This window comes from Diadema setosum, chromosome 10 (genome assembly GCF_964275005.1).
Source record: "Diadema setosum chromosome 10, eeDiaSeto1, whole genome shotgun sequence".
NCBI lineage: Eukaryota > Metazoa > Echinodermata > Echinoidea > Diadematoida > Diadematidae > Diadema > Diadema setosum.
The window spans coordinates 29,910,994-29,927,085 of record NC_092694.1 but is presented as its reverse complement, the minus strand read 5'-3'; the positions used below and the strand labels follow the sequence as shown (position 1 = coordinate 29,927,085).

The following is a 16,092-nucleotide window of genomic DNA, read 5'->3' as shown; positions in this document are numbered from 1 at the left end:
ACACCGAGACCCTTATACAACGTAAGTTATGCTGTACCACTATAACCATAACCTATACACAAACATTACGAGTCATCAAGTAATGCAATACAAGGGTTCTCTCTATTAATTAGAACCTCGGCTGAATTACTGTACAACCCTTATTGTGCAACATTGTGCCTTAATTTACTACATTGCACATTTCTTTTGATCAACTTTGATCCTTGTCATCTCTTTCACCATAAATGCATTACAAACGTTACAACATCGTGCCTATAATGTGCCTACGCTACACATCTCTCTGGTTAAACTTCAATCCTTCTCAACTCTATCACCATAAAGGCATTACCAATGTAGCATATATAGGTAAATTGCTTCCATTAAAAACCATCAACTCAGCATCCTATCACACTATAGGCGCCCCATACTACACAGCACCATGTAATACCAGAGTACACAGATCACGCTAAACGCCCTATAGGCCTACTGTTACACAGCGCTACATAATAACACTGATCAACACCGTACCGTCAAAAGCAAGCAGAGGTCACTTTATCAAAGTGTACCAACTATAGCAACTGTAGCAACTGTTTTACATAACTCAATATCAACGATTCACACAAATTGATCAAACATATCCATACAGTAGGCCTACCATAAAGGAGGCACAGTATTGAAATACGTCCCAACATTACTACTGAATCTTTCAAACACCCCTCCGACACACAAGTACAATATATATATGTATATATATATATATATATATATATATATATATTTATCTATTTATATATATATATATATATATATATATATATATATATACAGAAGTATTGGAACAAGTTCACGCGGTTGACTGCAGGTTCATTCGTATTTTTTGCAACTCGGATTTTCATGCAACCTCCATGAGGGAATTGCCTGATGATTGCGCCTCATGGAGGTTGCATGAAACTCCGAGTTGCAAAAAATACGGATGAACCTGCAGTCAACTGCGTGAACTTGTTCCGAAGCTTCTGTCTAAAGCTCTTCCTTTGAGGATATCGAGCACTCTTCATAGAAGGATAGAATCACCAAGTGTGTGTGTATATATATATATGTATATATATATATAATATATATATATATATAATATATACATATATATACATATACACCTTCTATGAAGAGTGTGTGTATATATATATATATATATATATATATATAAATACATATATATATATATATATATAGACATATATATATATGTGTGTGTGTGTGTGTGTGTGTATGGAGCTTAAAGTGGGTAAGACTAAATATTAGATTCGTTCTCATTTTATATAGTTATCGTTGTCCCACACCTTCCCCGGCCAGAAAAGTGAATAAAATGCTGTCACCCCGTCCCCTACCCAAAATATTGCCTTTTTCGAAAAAAAAAAATATGTATATTCAAAGAGTGCAAGAAAAAAAGTTCAGCAGGGACAACCAATGTCATTAGTAGACCTATTTGGGTGCCACCTGAAATGACCATTTCATAATTTGACCATGCGGTTCTGCCTCTCCACCGCTCCGACTGTGTTGTAGCATTCTTTCAGGTAAATCCGCTGCAGCTTGGCAACATGAGTTGTGTGGCTTCCCACGAGTCTCTGTGTTCCCATGCGAGTGGAAAACGGAAAACGTCGAATGACGTAATCGTCCGCAGCATCCGTAACTGTCCGCAAATATCGGACGAAAGTGTCGTGATACGTTTTAACTTGCGGTTATTTTCGAATACTTACGGTGGACGTTAACGAACGCAAACGGACGGGAGGTAAAACTTTTTTGCGGATGGTCTGCGTCCAAGCTACGGGTAGTTACGTTCAGTTACGGATAGTTTCGTTTGGACGGTTACTTGCGTAAGTTTGCATCCGTGGAGTCCCTCTGCAAAATTTTGAACATTTCAAAATTTCGCAGGCTTGGCGCCGTCATTTTGCGTTTCTTTACGGATGAGTTACGGACAGTTACGTCTACATACGTCCCTGCGGATGCCTGCGTCCACGCTGCGACCCCTGCGTTCACTCATTCGTATCTATCCGCGGCCGACGTAACCCATCGTAAAGCACTGTGTGACTGGGGCATAAAATGAATCCCACAAGGATTGGAACAATCATCCCCCAACATTCCCACTGACTCCCACTGATCAGGTACTAGCCATCCCCTTTAACCACTTTACACTCCATGGAGTGTGTGTTACATTTTTTATTTTATATTGTGGAAATGGAGGGGTGTTCTAAAGTCCAGATATTTATTTTTCATATCTGCAAACTTATCAAGCATTACGGTAACGTTATTATATCAGTCTCCTTAACATAACGCAGTAGGTCATGACTATCGATCAGGCCCTGGGAGCAACATTTTCACAGGGATGCTGCACCCCTGGCCCACCCGTTCGGTTGCTGGACCATATTAGCAGCATTTCAGTATGAGGGGGGGGGGGGGGGGGTGGTGGTGGGGGATGCATAGGCCATACAAGCACTGTCGACATTTTTTTTTTTTTTTTTGGGGGGGGGGGGACAGTGGGAGGTGAAGGGAGGGATAGAGACATTGAAGTGAGGGTGAGAAAGCCCTCTGCCACACAAGGAAACTTTTGCATTTTTAGTGGAATTCAACAATCTTGTAAACACTTCATGTGGTAAATTTTGAAATTCTATTCATGGATGAAATGTTCTTGAACATGGTATCTGTTATCTCTTGATCCGTGTGTGAGTCTTCACTTTGCATAAGTCCATAGAAGGGGACCTAAAGGGGGAGGGTGTGGGAGTGGGAGGGGGTATCCCCCTGGTGTTCTGGTGCACACTTTTGGTGAAATTTTTTAAGAAGTATGAAAAATAAATAATCACAGAAATGTGAATGACCATTAAATCAGGGTATATAATCAGCTATTGTTCCGCGTGAGGGTCATCACTGTTTGATAATAAAACTTGATGAGGCGGGGATGGGATGGGTAGCCCCCTCCAACACGATGGAGCTTTTGCATTTTTAGAATTGAAATACAATGTACAAAGATCTGATGCAAACTCTTGGAGAAATATCCCAAAATTTTTATCAGAGAAGCGTGTGTGGGTCTTTTCACTTTGTATAAGTGCATAGAAGGGGACCTAAAGGGGGAGGGGAGAGTATCCCCCTCCCACTCGAGGGAGATTTTAAATTTTCAGACCTGAAATTCAGCGTCCTGGTGCACCCTTTTGGTGAAATTTTTAAAGAAGTATGAAAAATGAATAATCACAGAAATGTGAATGACCATTAAATCGGGGTATATAATCAGCTATTGTTCCGCGTGTGCGTCATCACTGTGTAATATATAATATGGCAGTTGATGAGGCAGGGATGGGAGGGGTAGCCCCCTCCCACAAAACGGAGCTTTTGCATTTTTACAATTGAAATACAATGTACAACGATCTGATGCACACTCTTGGTGGAATATCCTGAAATTCGTATCAGACGATAGTAAGTCATCTATGGAGGGAGACCAAGCGATGGAAGGATGTGATGGCAGGATGTATCCCCCTTCTACATGAGAGAGCTTTTGCATCTTTATGATTGCAATTCAAAGATCTGGAATTTCTGGCGCACACTTCTGGTGGAATATGTAAATATCTACATAGCCATAATCAATGCATGGGGTGGAGGCTAATACAGTAGCATATGGGGGAGGGTTTTGGAAGGGGGTGTCCCTTACCCTCCCATTCGAGAGAGCCTTCGTATTTTGAGGATTGAAATAAAAATATATTGTTTATACTCAATTATAGTAATTTATGATGGAATGTTTGAAAAAACGTCAAATAAAGAAGAATAAAGCTACTAAATGTAGTGGGGGAATAAAAGTAAACTGAAAGAGGACATCCTCCTTCCGAAATTAAGGTGGGGGTAAAGTGATTTTTTTGCACAGCCCCCACCCAATATCTTTATTCCAGGATTGATGCCATTTAATACGAGGAAACTGTGGTATTTTTGGAATTCATGTGTCATTATCTCGTAAACAAATTTTTGATGGAATTTGGGAAATTATCAATACCCGAAGTGTACTGCTACAAAGTCTATGGAGGAGAACTAAGCGGGGAAATGGTTAAGGCCTAAATGAAAGGAGGATATTATTTCCACACGAGGGAACTTTTGCATTTTTTGAACTGAAATGACAGATCTTTTTATGACTTTGATGAAATAATCATTCGGAAGATATATACTAAATCCATGGGAAAGGATTAAAAGGGGGAGGGCTATCCCCATCTCACGCGAGAGAGATATTGTATTTTCAGAATTGAACTGCAACAATTCCTTGCATAGTTTCGGTAAAATATTTGGACAGTTTTCCATCAAAAAAGCAAGAAAATCTCTGACATCCTGAAAATTATGGGGGGGGGGGGGGCAATATTATGGCAACTGCCCCGCACCCCTGCATACGAGGGAGCCTTTGAATACTCTAGAATAGACAGGAAAATATCGTGGGAAGGGGTATTCGCATTTTCAGAATTGACTGGTGCTCACTTTGGGTAAAAGATTGGGACAGTTTCCAAAAAAAAAAAAAAATCCACATCTTGGAAATGTTTGCTCCCCGCCCCCTCCATCGACGCTCCCCTGAAGGGGGTACCCTCCCCCTAAATAAAGAAACTTCTGCATTTTTAGAATTGAAATTCAGCAATCTAGTGAGCCCTTCAGGTAGCATATTTGAAAAAAAAAATTTCAACAAAAAAGTAAGAAAAGTAAATATCCAGGGACAATGGGAATGCTTAAATAGTGCTGTCTGTGCTTATATAAGCTTGTTCTGTGTGGGAGGGGGACACGCCTCCCACGCTATGGAGATTTTGCATTTTCAGAAATGAAATTCAGTGATTTGATGCACACTTTGGGTGGGATATTTGGACAATTTTCTGTAAAAAAGAAACAAACAATTTTCCCTGTAAAAAAGATAAAAGTTTGGGGTGCAGAAGCACCCCCAACTTTTATTTTTCATAGGGATGCTACGCCCCCCTGCTCCAAAAGGTCAGGGGTGCTGCAAGATTGTCTATTCCATGACTGTAATGTATTTGTTTAACTTATTGTTTAAACTCTATTGTTTAACTTATCGATCTATATTACATTCTATTTATGGAATAATTATGCTATGTATACACTGGACATTGATGATGTATATATTCAAGTTTTGAGTTGCACAAAATCAATTCAAACTTACAGTTAAAAATTTCATTTTTTCCCTATTGCTGTGAAACAAATTAAAGGAATGCGAAAAGTCTTCACAAGTCGTACATGACATAACTTCAGCTTTTCCCTAATGTACAATATAAGACAGTCCGATATGTGATAACCTTCTTGTCATAATATCGTAACTGAGCAGAGATCGTCAGAGAAAACCACATTGTCCATGATTATTCACAACACTCTGTGACTAAGCGTAACTCTCCGCAAGTATTCAGAAGTATTCGAAAGTTTACGCAAGTCGAAAAAACAAATAAGATGCCAATTCGTAAGATTATCCGCAAGTGGATGCAGGTGTCTGCGTCTGATCGTATTTGTCCGTATCGCCTGCATTTTTTCCGTATTTTTTTGTAAAAAAAAAAAATTGTGACGGCAAGGGATCCGCGAGAGTCCGCAGGACGTAACTCCGGACGCAGAGCATTATGTGACTGGGGCCTTAGGGCTATCATCAACGCCAATTCCCCTTTGGACAATTCCCCACATACAAGGGCAATCCCCTACCCCCACCCCCCCCCCCCCCCTTCCACTATTCAGGTTAAGTTCTGCTATTAAAATAAAAGTCAATTAGGAGTAACCGTAATATCGCCAATAATTATGTCTACCTAAATATATATATATATATATTTTGGATAAATCATTGACTGAATACTGTGTCTAGTTCGACAATTCCCATCACTGCCACCAGTCGTGTTTATAGGCCCATAGGCTTTTCTTCGACGTATTTAATTGTTTATACCGTCAACACTTATTTCAAAATTTCCCTGGGCATTTTCAGTATAGTTACCACAGAGCATTACCTCCCTTGACAATTACCCCTTGTTAAAGGCATGATTTACCATTTGCAGATGAAACAAAAACCCAGCATTAGTGCTTTAAAATAGTTCTAAAATGTGAGCCAGGGATTGAAACAACCACTGTAAAAATTTGAATCTGTATAATCAGTTGTTAAATACTCAAAATGTGAAGAATAGTTATAATAAGAATGTTTCCAGACTAAACCGTCTACAGTTACGGTTTATTGAGAAAAACACTGATATCTCCTTATATTTTAGGCTTTACTAACTGAAACAAAACAAAAAATTGTATAGTAGGATGTTTTGTGACACAACAGACCTACACATATGCATCAAATGTGATATCTTGAACATTTTTGAAATCACTGCTCCCAAAGGTCAACAGGACCTTTAAAATTAAGCCCCAAACAATCACACTTCTCATAATCACCCTTCCCCAGCGTTTGTTATTTGAATTGGAAAAAAAAAGCCATAATTATATCCAAAAGCAAAGTAAAACACAGCAATCCAAATAAAAGGTAGGTCTCACCTTCTATTTAGATCGTTTGGTTTTGGATATGTCGGCCCTTTCAAAACCAATTATCATCGAATAAACTCTATACCTTTTAGAATAACATGTTCTTTCATATTTCATGAGAAGATTCTCATTATCTTAAAAAAAAAATAATCATCGAACACGTAGAAAATCTGAAGCCTCATCTCAAACAAAACTATGTACAATCTTTGTGTAAATACGTGTAAAATAATATTATGGATGAATTACCCAATTCTGTCATGATCCTCTCTTTATGCTATTGTCGTTTCTATATCAATGGATAGTGAATGTTACATGACCCCAAAACAAACACTTTACCCGCATGCTGCATATTCACAGTACTGCCGTAATTCTTTTTCACACGAGGCAAAAACGGAATATCATTCCCACGATTTCGTTAGCAAAGTCAAACCATGTTCATGCTGATGGAATCAATATACTGAGGTTTATGATTTGTGCATACAACCATACATACTCAGTATGCTATATATCACAAGAGATTACGCATTTTGTTTTATTAATTTAGATAGATTCTTTATAACAGCGCCCCTCTTTATTTTGTTGTTTAAAAAAAGGAAAAAACGGGGGTGTTTGCGCCCCCTTTAATTTTGTAAAGGCGTCTTCCCTTTACGGAATTCCTGGATCTGCCCCTGGTGGTGACATTGAGATACGCCAGACTCGACCAGAGCCACAAGCCGCATTCATTTCTGGAATGCGCTCGGGATATGTCTTTGACCATGGGGATTGAACGCACCAATGCTGAAGGTGTCTGTAGAATAAGGTCATACATATTAATTTTCGTGCCATATAATTATTTTCAAGTCAAGTCAGGGAGGTGGGAAGAGATCGGGTTTTCTTGCAGTTGTAACCTTCATTGCCTCATTTGCTTTCCTGTTTTAATCTTAAACCGTTTTCTCGTTATCACTCAGGGTCACCGTTAGGAAGCGTAAGACGGTGAACGACAAGACACGCAAGACGAGACAGGACGTCAGCCTCGTCCCCACTTTGGCCGAGAGACAAGATCCGGGTTCTCGACTTCTTCAGGTTCTCCAAAAGGAGGGCGTGGACGAAGGAGGACATACACATTTTTATGAAACTATCACAAATATATTATGTAAAGAATATTATTCAGGGGAGGAACAAGAATGGATTTCTTTTAGTAACCTTCTTGTTCACCCAGGCACTCTTTTAGAGTTCACAGAATTACTGAGACATATTATTATATTGACAATGTCCACTAAATGGACACTCCTTCCTGACAACGCATATTCTATCCTTCTACAGAAAATTGAGCAAGCAAAAGAAATATATGCTCTACCAAGGAAGAATAGAGAATACATTTTCAAGAAAAATTTGAGTAAAGACAAATTATGTGTACCAAAAATGGAAACTGGCTTCGCAACATTTATTTATCACATTACTAAACATGTGCTGGAAAACATGCGGCTGTATGATGCCAATTTTAAAAACAATATTTATAGACTTCAATTTTCGCAGGAAATCCAAGCGCTCCTAAAAACATCTCCGCTTTCGGACTTGGCAGAGCATTTAAAACCATTCGTTAAAATCAATTACAATACGCCAAAGAAACCAAACGAAATATATTTAGAGCACACAGACACCTTATCTGACGAACAAATTCGACAAGCAACTTTAGAAATACTTTACAGGATAAGGTGTAAAAACTGTTGCTGGTTTGAAGCAGTGATAAATCTTATACTACAAATACCCAAGGTGCAAGTTATATGTAAAAGAATTAACAGAGATGGGGGTGTGTTAATGCTTAATGATGAGACATCACTCGAAGAGTGCATTTACAATTCCCTCACAATCGTTCAAACTGGAAAGAAACTGAGTAATGTAGATAAAAAACATTTAGTACAAACTCTCCAAAAAGCAGAGACGGCTATAAGGATAGCACCAGGTCAAGTCGGAGATGCGTGGGAGTGGATGGATATTGTTACAAAAAAATGTGGAATTGACACAAATATACCAATCAATTACGTCAAAATTTGTGAAAAATGTCTCCTGTCGAGAACACATGTGGAAGAAAAAAGTCATCTGTTTTTGAATTTACCAAGCCACCAGGGAGATGAAGCATGTGAATTAAGCTCGTTAATAAAGGAATTTGAAAGAAGAGAACACATTATGTCTGAAGAAATTTGTTGCCAACCAAACTGCCATGGGAGAGTGCGAAAAAAATTTGAAAAGTTTCTGTCATTACCGAGAGTGCTGATCTGCAAAATCGAGCGGGTTACGAAAGGTAATGAGAAAATAATGCACAATGTCACGGTGTCACAAATTGTTGAAGTTGGTCAGGAAAAGTTCCGACAAGTCGGAATAATTAGTCACCATGGGCCAAAAGTACATGCCGGTTATTTCACCGCATCAACTATCCTTTCATCAGGTGAAGCATGTTATTTAAATGACCTTAATCTTGTCGACGACCAAAGCTACGAACTGCCCGACGGGCAAACATATATTGTTGTTTTAAAGATAATATAAAGTTTTGGTATTACCTCAAAAGTTTCCCTGAATTTCCTTGTCTTAGTTTGTGTTTCAGGTTAAAGTACCTTTCATATAACTAACACTGTGAGACTTACTCGCCCCAAAGTGCTCTCATGTCTTAGTAATCATGCAATAATGGTTTCGTACCAGAGCCGCCGCCGTACGGCGGCGAGGTACACGTATTGTACGAAACCATTATTGCATGATAACTGCGACCAGCAGCGTGCAGCCCCATATAGTAGAGCAGTTAAGCCCTCAAAATCACGTGAATTGTGCAAAATTTGCCTAAAGCATGAAACTTTCACCAGTGTTAGTACATACCATAAGATTTATTTTAAGATCGGGAGGTAAATCTGATTTGACCTCTGATGACCTCCAGAGGTCAATGTACTTTAGATATCAGAAAATCGATGTTTTTAAACATTTGCGAATGATATATGTGGTTATGTTGCACTAAACATGCATTTGTACCACAGAGAAATCATTTCCAGATTCAACAGAGCACTGACAGGTTTTTACCTTTGACCTCTGATGACCTCCAGAGGTCAATGAACTTTAAATATCAAAATATCGATGTTTTTACACATTTGTGAATGATATATGTGGTTATGATTCACTAAACATGCATCTATACTTCAGGGAAAGCATTTTCTGATTCCACAGAGCATTGACAGGTTTTAACCTTTGACCTCTGATGACCTTTGGAGGTCAATGACCTCAAAATATTATATTGATCTGTGATGTCATTGGTTAATGGTAACCATTGTTAAGATGTACAAAACAAGCATATCTGTCTTACAATGAAATTGTCTTCATATTCTAAAGAGTAGACAGGCTTCTACCTTTGACCTCTGATGACCTTGAGAGGTCAATGACCTCAGAATATCAGAATATTGAAGTATGACATCATTGGTGAAAGGTCAAACATGGTAAAGATGTACAAAACAGGCATATCTGTGTACAATGACATCGTCTTCATAATCCAAGGCACACAGACGAGTTTCTGCCTTTGACCTCTGATGATCTCGAGAGGTCAATGACCTCAAAGTATCAAAATAGTTTGGCATCATCAATGGTAAACATGATGATGTTCTTAAGAGCACTCGTAGGCCCTGCCTATTAACGAGCCATTACCGTTCACCTATGAAAATCACACAAGGTCAGATACCTCGAATGAAATGTGAGGATGTTAATATTGATATTGCGATAGTTAATACTTAATAATTGTTTATAATGTAGGGATTACAAACCATGCATTTCTGTTACCAAAAAAGTGGCTACTCATTCCGCAGAACTTTTCAGGTAATTATCTAAGTCGGGTATGTGCACAGAGCAAGGGGTGTCGATCTGTTTTCACGTGGGGGGGGGACTTGGAAAATATGTAAAAGCATAAGTTCATGGTGCAAAGGAATGAAGCGGAGGGGGAGGGGGAGGATGTGGGTGGGGGATTGGATTTTTGCAGGTTTAGACCTGAAATCACTGATTCAGTGTAGCTCTTGTTTAATGTGTGCGTCGTCACTTATACGGAAGTTGATGGGGTGTGGGCGCATCTCACCTACCCTCCTCCCAAAGACGTTCCGAAGGTTGTTTTTTTTTTTTTTTTTTTTAAGAATCTGATGCATACGTTTTGGGGAATATTTGGAAAATTATGGATCACCAAGGTGTACCAAGTCTATATGGATGAGAACCCAGCAAGCGCAGCGTTGGCGAGGGTAGGGTATTCCACTCCCATTCGAGAGAGCTCTTGTATTTTGAGAAATGAGATTCAACGACCTGGCACACAGGCACTTTTGAAGGAATACCTCGAAATTTGTATAAAAAAGGTGTAGTAAGTCAGCCATCTATGGACGGAGACCAATCGACAGAAGGATGTGGGTGGAGGTATCCCCCTCCAACATTATGGAGCTCTTGGTTGAACTACCATTTTGAGAAAAAAAAAGTCCATACCCAAATGTGTAGCCATAATCAATGCATGGAGGAGAGGTTGATACAGCGAGAGGAGGGTATGAAAGGGGCTGTCCCCCAATCCTTCCCATGCGAGGGAACCTTTGCAGTAAGAATAGAAATGTAAAAAAAAAATCTAGTATACACATTATGATGGAATATTTGGGAAATTATCAGTAAAGTTCGCCTTGATTTCTTCCTATTTTGGGATCATCAGTGATACGTCGTATGTAAGTTTGTTGATATTGTGTTTCTACCAGCTTTTAGTTGAGAAACTGTTTGTGTTCCAGCTCAGCATGTACCAAAAATGAAACTGTTATTGCTATCGGTTTTCACGTCTGCGTTTTGTGTACATTACGCGCTATCGTGTAGTCCCACCAGGAAGGAACTAGGCAGGCGAGGTCCCCCTCTGTTTGGTGAAATCGCCACCAAGAGGAAGCCCGTAGAAGGTCCTCTGCATATCGCCGGTGAGTTCACCGTCAAAAGGCCGTCTACCCCTCCCAGATGTCTAGTTCAGTGCCCCAGACCTTCAATTACCCTAACAATGAGTGCGTCTCGCATCACATATTCTGTCAAAGAACTCCACCGATTACGTAACACCGGAGCCTCGCAGTTACCCCTGGACACAATACGCGTTGCCAAGGGATGCGGTGTCTGGAGAACTCGTGGATGTCGAGCAGGTTCACACAAAATCCGAAAGATCCCTAGTCATGTCACGATATAAAGCAATCCTCACGACAAACGCCAAAAATCGGGTCAAGGGAAAGTCAACGTGTGCAACCTAATTCAAGTTCCTACTCAAATCAACAGAATGGCGTACGCACTGCCATCTTTTCTTCTTACCAACGCCAGATCTTTGAACAACAAATTTGACGAGTTCCATGCCGTCGTTCTCGATCAAAACGTTGAAGTCGCCGTTGTGACTGAAACATGGTTTAGTCACGATCAACCGATCCAGACGATGTCTATCGCTGACTATGATGTTTTCTACAAATCACGTCAGAAATCAAGAGGAGGTGGGGTTGCCGTGTATGCTAGAGATCTACTACGCTCTCAACCTCTGGATGTCACCGTTCCGCCTGAGCTAGAGATCGTATGGGTTAAACTCCGCCCGACAAGAGCGCCACGATCGATTTCGTTCATGGTGGTGGCCGCGATATATCACCCACCAAGGAGCGACAAGCCGGATATACTCATTGAGCACCTTCACTCCACAATGGATTCAATAAGAACCAAGCACCAAAATGTCGGATTTGCGATTCTGGGTGATCTAAATGACCTAGATATATCATCACTTCTGTTGGACAATGACTTCAAACAGATTGTACATGTACCAACCAGAGGCAGCCGTACCTTGGACCAAATCGTCACTAACTTTCAAGAGCATTATGAGGCCCCCATCTCGTGTTCGCCCCTAGGAGCCAGTGACCATAGCGTGATAACATGGTCACCAAATCATCGACCACGCCCCACTCCAAATGTCACGCGAACGAAGATCTCCCGCCCAATGAGAGACAGTGACATCCGGGAGTTTGGAGCCAGACTGGCGAATCATGACTGGTCTGAACTTTTCTCCATAAGTGATGCCAACGAAAAGTGTGAACTTTTTTACGCAGAACTGGTTCCGATGATCGACACGTACTTTCCAACGCTAGTTGTGAAGTTGCACATAAATGATAGACCATGGATGACACCAGCCATTAAATCAATGATAATGAAGAGACAAAAAGCATTTGAGAGAAAAGAGGACAAAAAATGGCGCGGCCTTCGGAACAAAATCCAGCGAGAAATCATATCTGCCAAAGCCAATTATTACTCGAAAAGGGTGCAACAGCTCAAACACTCTAATCCATCAGCCTGGTTTCAACATATCGGAAAACTTACGTCTGGGCCAAGGAAGTCCCCCTTGATCCGAATTGACAACATTGAACCAACAGATTATAAGTCAACTGCAAACATGATTAACACACAGTTCGTCAATGTCACTTCCGACATCCCGCCGCTTGATGCACTTCACCTCCCGGCATTTCTTCCCTCTCGAGAGCCCTGCCCCCTTGTACAACCATGGGAAGTCTACCGAGAGCTCAAGCGCATCAAACCCCGTACAGCCCCAGGACCTGATGGCATTCCCGCCCGTTTGGTTAGGGAATTCGCACTGGAGCTAAGTTCGCCTCTCGCACACATATTCAGCACCTCCTTTCAACAAGCGAAAGTCCCAGAACGATGGAAGCGCGCATGTGTAGTGCCCATCCCCAAGACCACACCGCCATTTATCGACAATCTCAGACCAGTGTCTCTCACTGATCACTTTGCGAAAGTAGCGGAGAAGTTCATTGCAGGATTAACGCTTCGCGATATGCAACCACTAATAGATAAATCGCAATTTGGAAACCAAAAAAAAAGTCTCCACATCCCACTACTTGGTCAGCCTGCTTCACGCGATTCACATGAATGCTGACAAACAGAGGTCAATCTCCAATGTAATCTCTACCGATTATAGCAAGGCCTTCGATCGCATAAATCACAATCTCGCATTACAAAAGCTACATGTACTGCTTATGAATGTTCGTGAGTGTGTGGTTGACTGGATTCGTGATTTCTTGTCGAATCGTACTCAGTGTGTGAATATCAGAATACATATTCAGATTGGCAGAAGCTCCGCTCAGGAGCCCCGCAGGGCACCCGTCTTGGCCCCATCATCTTTCTGGCGATGATTAATGAAGCATGCAGCAATGAAGTGATCCCTTGCTTGAAATACGTGGACGACCTCACCCTTCTGGAGTGCAGAAACCTCGGTGCAGTGTCCACCATACAGGAAGCCGTGACACGTTTGCACATCTGGTCAGAGCAAAACTTCATGAAACTTAACCCGAAAAAATGCTCGTCAATGCAAATTTACTTTGCTCGCCAAGTGCCGCAACCATCAGATATCGTGATCGGAGATACAGTTGTAGCCCAAGTGAATGAGATCAAACTTCTTGGTGTAACAGTGCAACAGGATCTGAGATGTTATAGTCACGTGAATGATATGCTGAAGAAAGCCAATACGAGACTCCACTTTCTGCGAGTCCTGAAGGGTTTGCGTATGTGCCTTGCTGACATGATTGTCATCTACTGTACCTTCGTTCGCCCTGTCGTGGAGTATTGCGAGGTGGTGTGGTGCTCAGGCCTATCAGTTTCCCAAGTAAATGACATCGAGAGAGTGCAGAAACGCGCGTGCCGCATTATGCTTGGGTCACAGTATGAGTGTCATGATGACGCCCTGGTGAGATGTAACCTGGCGAAGTTAAGTGACCGTCGCATCTCCCTATGTGTGAAATTTGCTCAGAGCATCGCAAAGACAGACTCTCGCCTTCATGACTTAATCCCAGCCAGGAGAATGAGTTATCATGGACGTTTAGAAAGAACTGGTATTGTTGTAATAGTGTGAGTGCTTGTTATTGTTTTGCTTAAATTGCACGCGCAAGGGTCAATAACCAATTCCTCTATTTTTTTTTTTTTGTTATTGTTTACGAGACAACGAGGTTAAAGCAAACACATGTGAGACAGTTCAGTTTACATTTGCAATGGCCTTCTTAATTGAACGGACTTTATTTACAATCGATCAGGATCATACCTGTATCAACACGCTGTCATTTATAGCGTTGTAGTGACGGACAAAAATCTTATATTATTCTGGCGTTCAGAATAATGCTTACAACTAAGTATAAATTGAACAAACGTACATTACCCCTCTTGACTTGTTCAACATCAAGCTCAATAATGTGGATCCACAGATATTATCCGAATTAGGAAATTCCAAATATTGATATAAACATTCACCACCAATAATCTAACACGGTGTATCAGGGCGCGAAATCTCCATTTTATGTTAAATCCAGGAATGTTCCGCGAAAATCCCTTGAATGGCGTGCGTCACTTCGCGAGGAGGGCGTCGTCGAAGATGAGCGCGACGGACGAGATCGGGGCGAAAAGCTCGAACACGACGGGTCCAAAACGAGATGAAACGGGAACGGGATGACGGTCGACTGGATGCTCGGCATGAATGTGGCAAGGAGCAACGAGTCAGATTTGCCTGAAATGATGTAGATGCCGCATTGTGACAGTCACCGGCAGAGATTGAGCGGACATTATCCTCTTATACACGTGTATACAGAGTCAACAGTTTCTAATTGCCGGTTGTAATAGACTGATTGTGGGCTGTGATGCTGTTCTCCTCCCGGGGAAAGATGCTTATTTCCAGGCTGTCGAGGCATAGGCTGAAAAGCAAGGGCTGCCAGGCGAAGCAAAGTCCTCTCAAAATTTTCAGCCAAATATTGTGGAGAAACAAGGACTGCCTGACGACACAAAGTCCTCTCACAGTTTTCAGCCAAAAGTCATGAAGTTGAGGAGAAAAATCAGCTAGACGAACTGATCTCGGGCAGCATAATCAGCAGTCAATGGCAATTTCAAAGTCCCTGCTAATTCCGAGTTTTCATGGTTTTTATATGGCTCGATCATGACAGCGAAGTGGAGGTCGTGGTCAAACTCACTTCCTCATCAGGGGTCAAAGATGCACACAAGTCTCCGTCCAGTCTGAGGTCAGATTTTGTTTTTAGCTGCCTGGCATTAGGACGCGTCAATCAGACAGCAACTGGTATATTTCCCTGTCATCTTATTTATGCACACAATGAGATCTATTTGCCCTGAACTTGGAAGAAAAACGACCCCGGAAACACTAAAGAGTGAGGGGTCAGTGGCGGTGTTCTTCCCTAAGAGGTGGTGATTTGTTATGGTCAGTGATAATGAGGCTTTGGGCCAAGGGGTACTTTATCAAAAGGTCAGGCAGAGCGGTCAACTGTCAGCTGTGGTGCTGTGCTGCAGTGTGACATTTTGCAGTGCCCACTTCTACTGCCTATATCATAATAAAAAACTGTACAAATACAATATCAGGCACCCGTCCTAGTTTTAAACAGCCTTTCCTTCTCTTTCCCTAAATCAATGTAAATACAAGATGCAAGAGGGTTTTGCACCTTTTTCACTTTCAGGACAGAGCAGTGCACTGTGGTCACCATGGTAACGCAGTACAGCGCTGCTACATTCAATCCCCCCCCCCCTAGTAAGGAAGTCCTTGCCAAAGCACTT

General features: G+C 41.3%; 1 protein-coding gene across 1 annotated transcript; it reads left to right on the top strand.

Moving 5' to 3' along the window:
• Positions 1–11,779: 11,779 nt before the first annotated feature.
• Positions 11,780–14,989, top strand: LOC140233930 (uncharacterized). Its single transcript, XM_072314019.1, has 3 exons — positions 11,780–13,103; positions 13,587–14,378; positions 14,850–14,989. Exons 1-3 carry the CDS (start codon positions 11,780–11,782, stop codon positions 14,987–14,989), a joined length of 2,256 nt encoding a protein of 751 aa, XP_072170120.1.
• Positions 14,990–16,092: the final 1,103 nt, after the last annotated feature.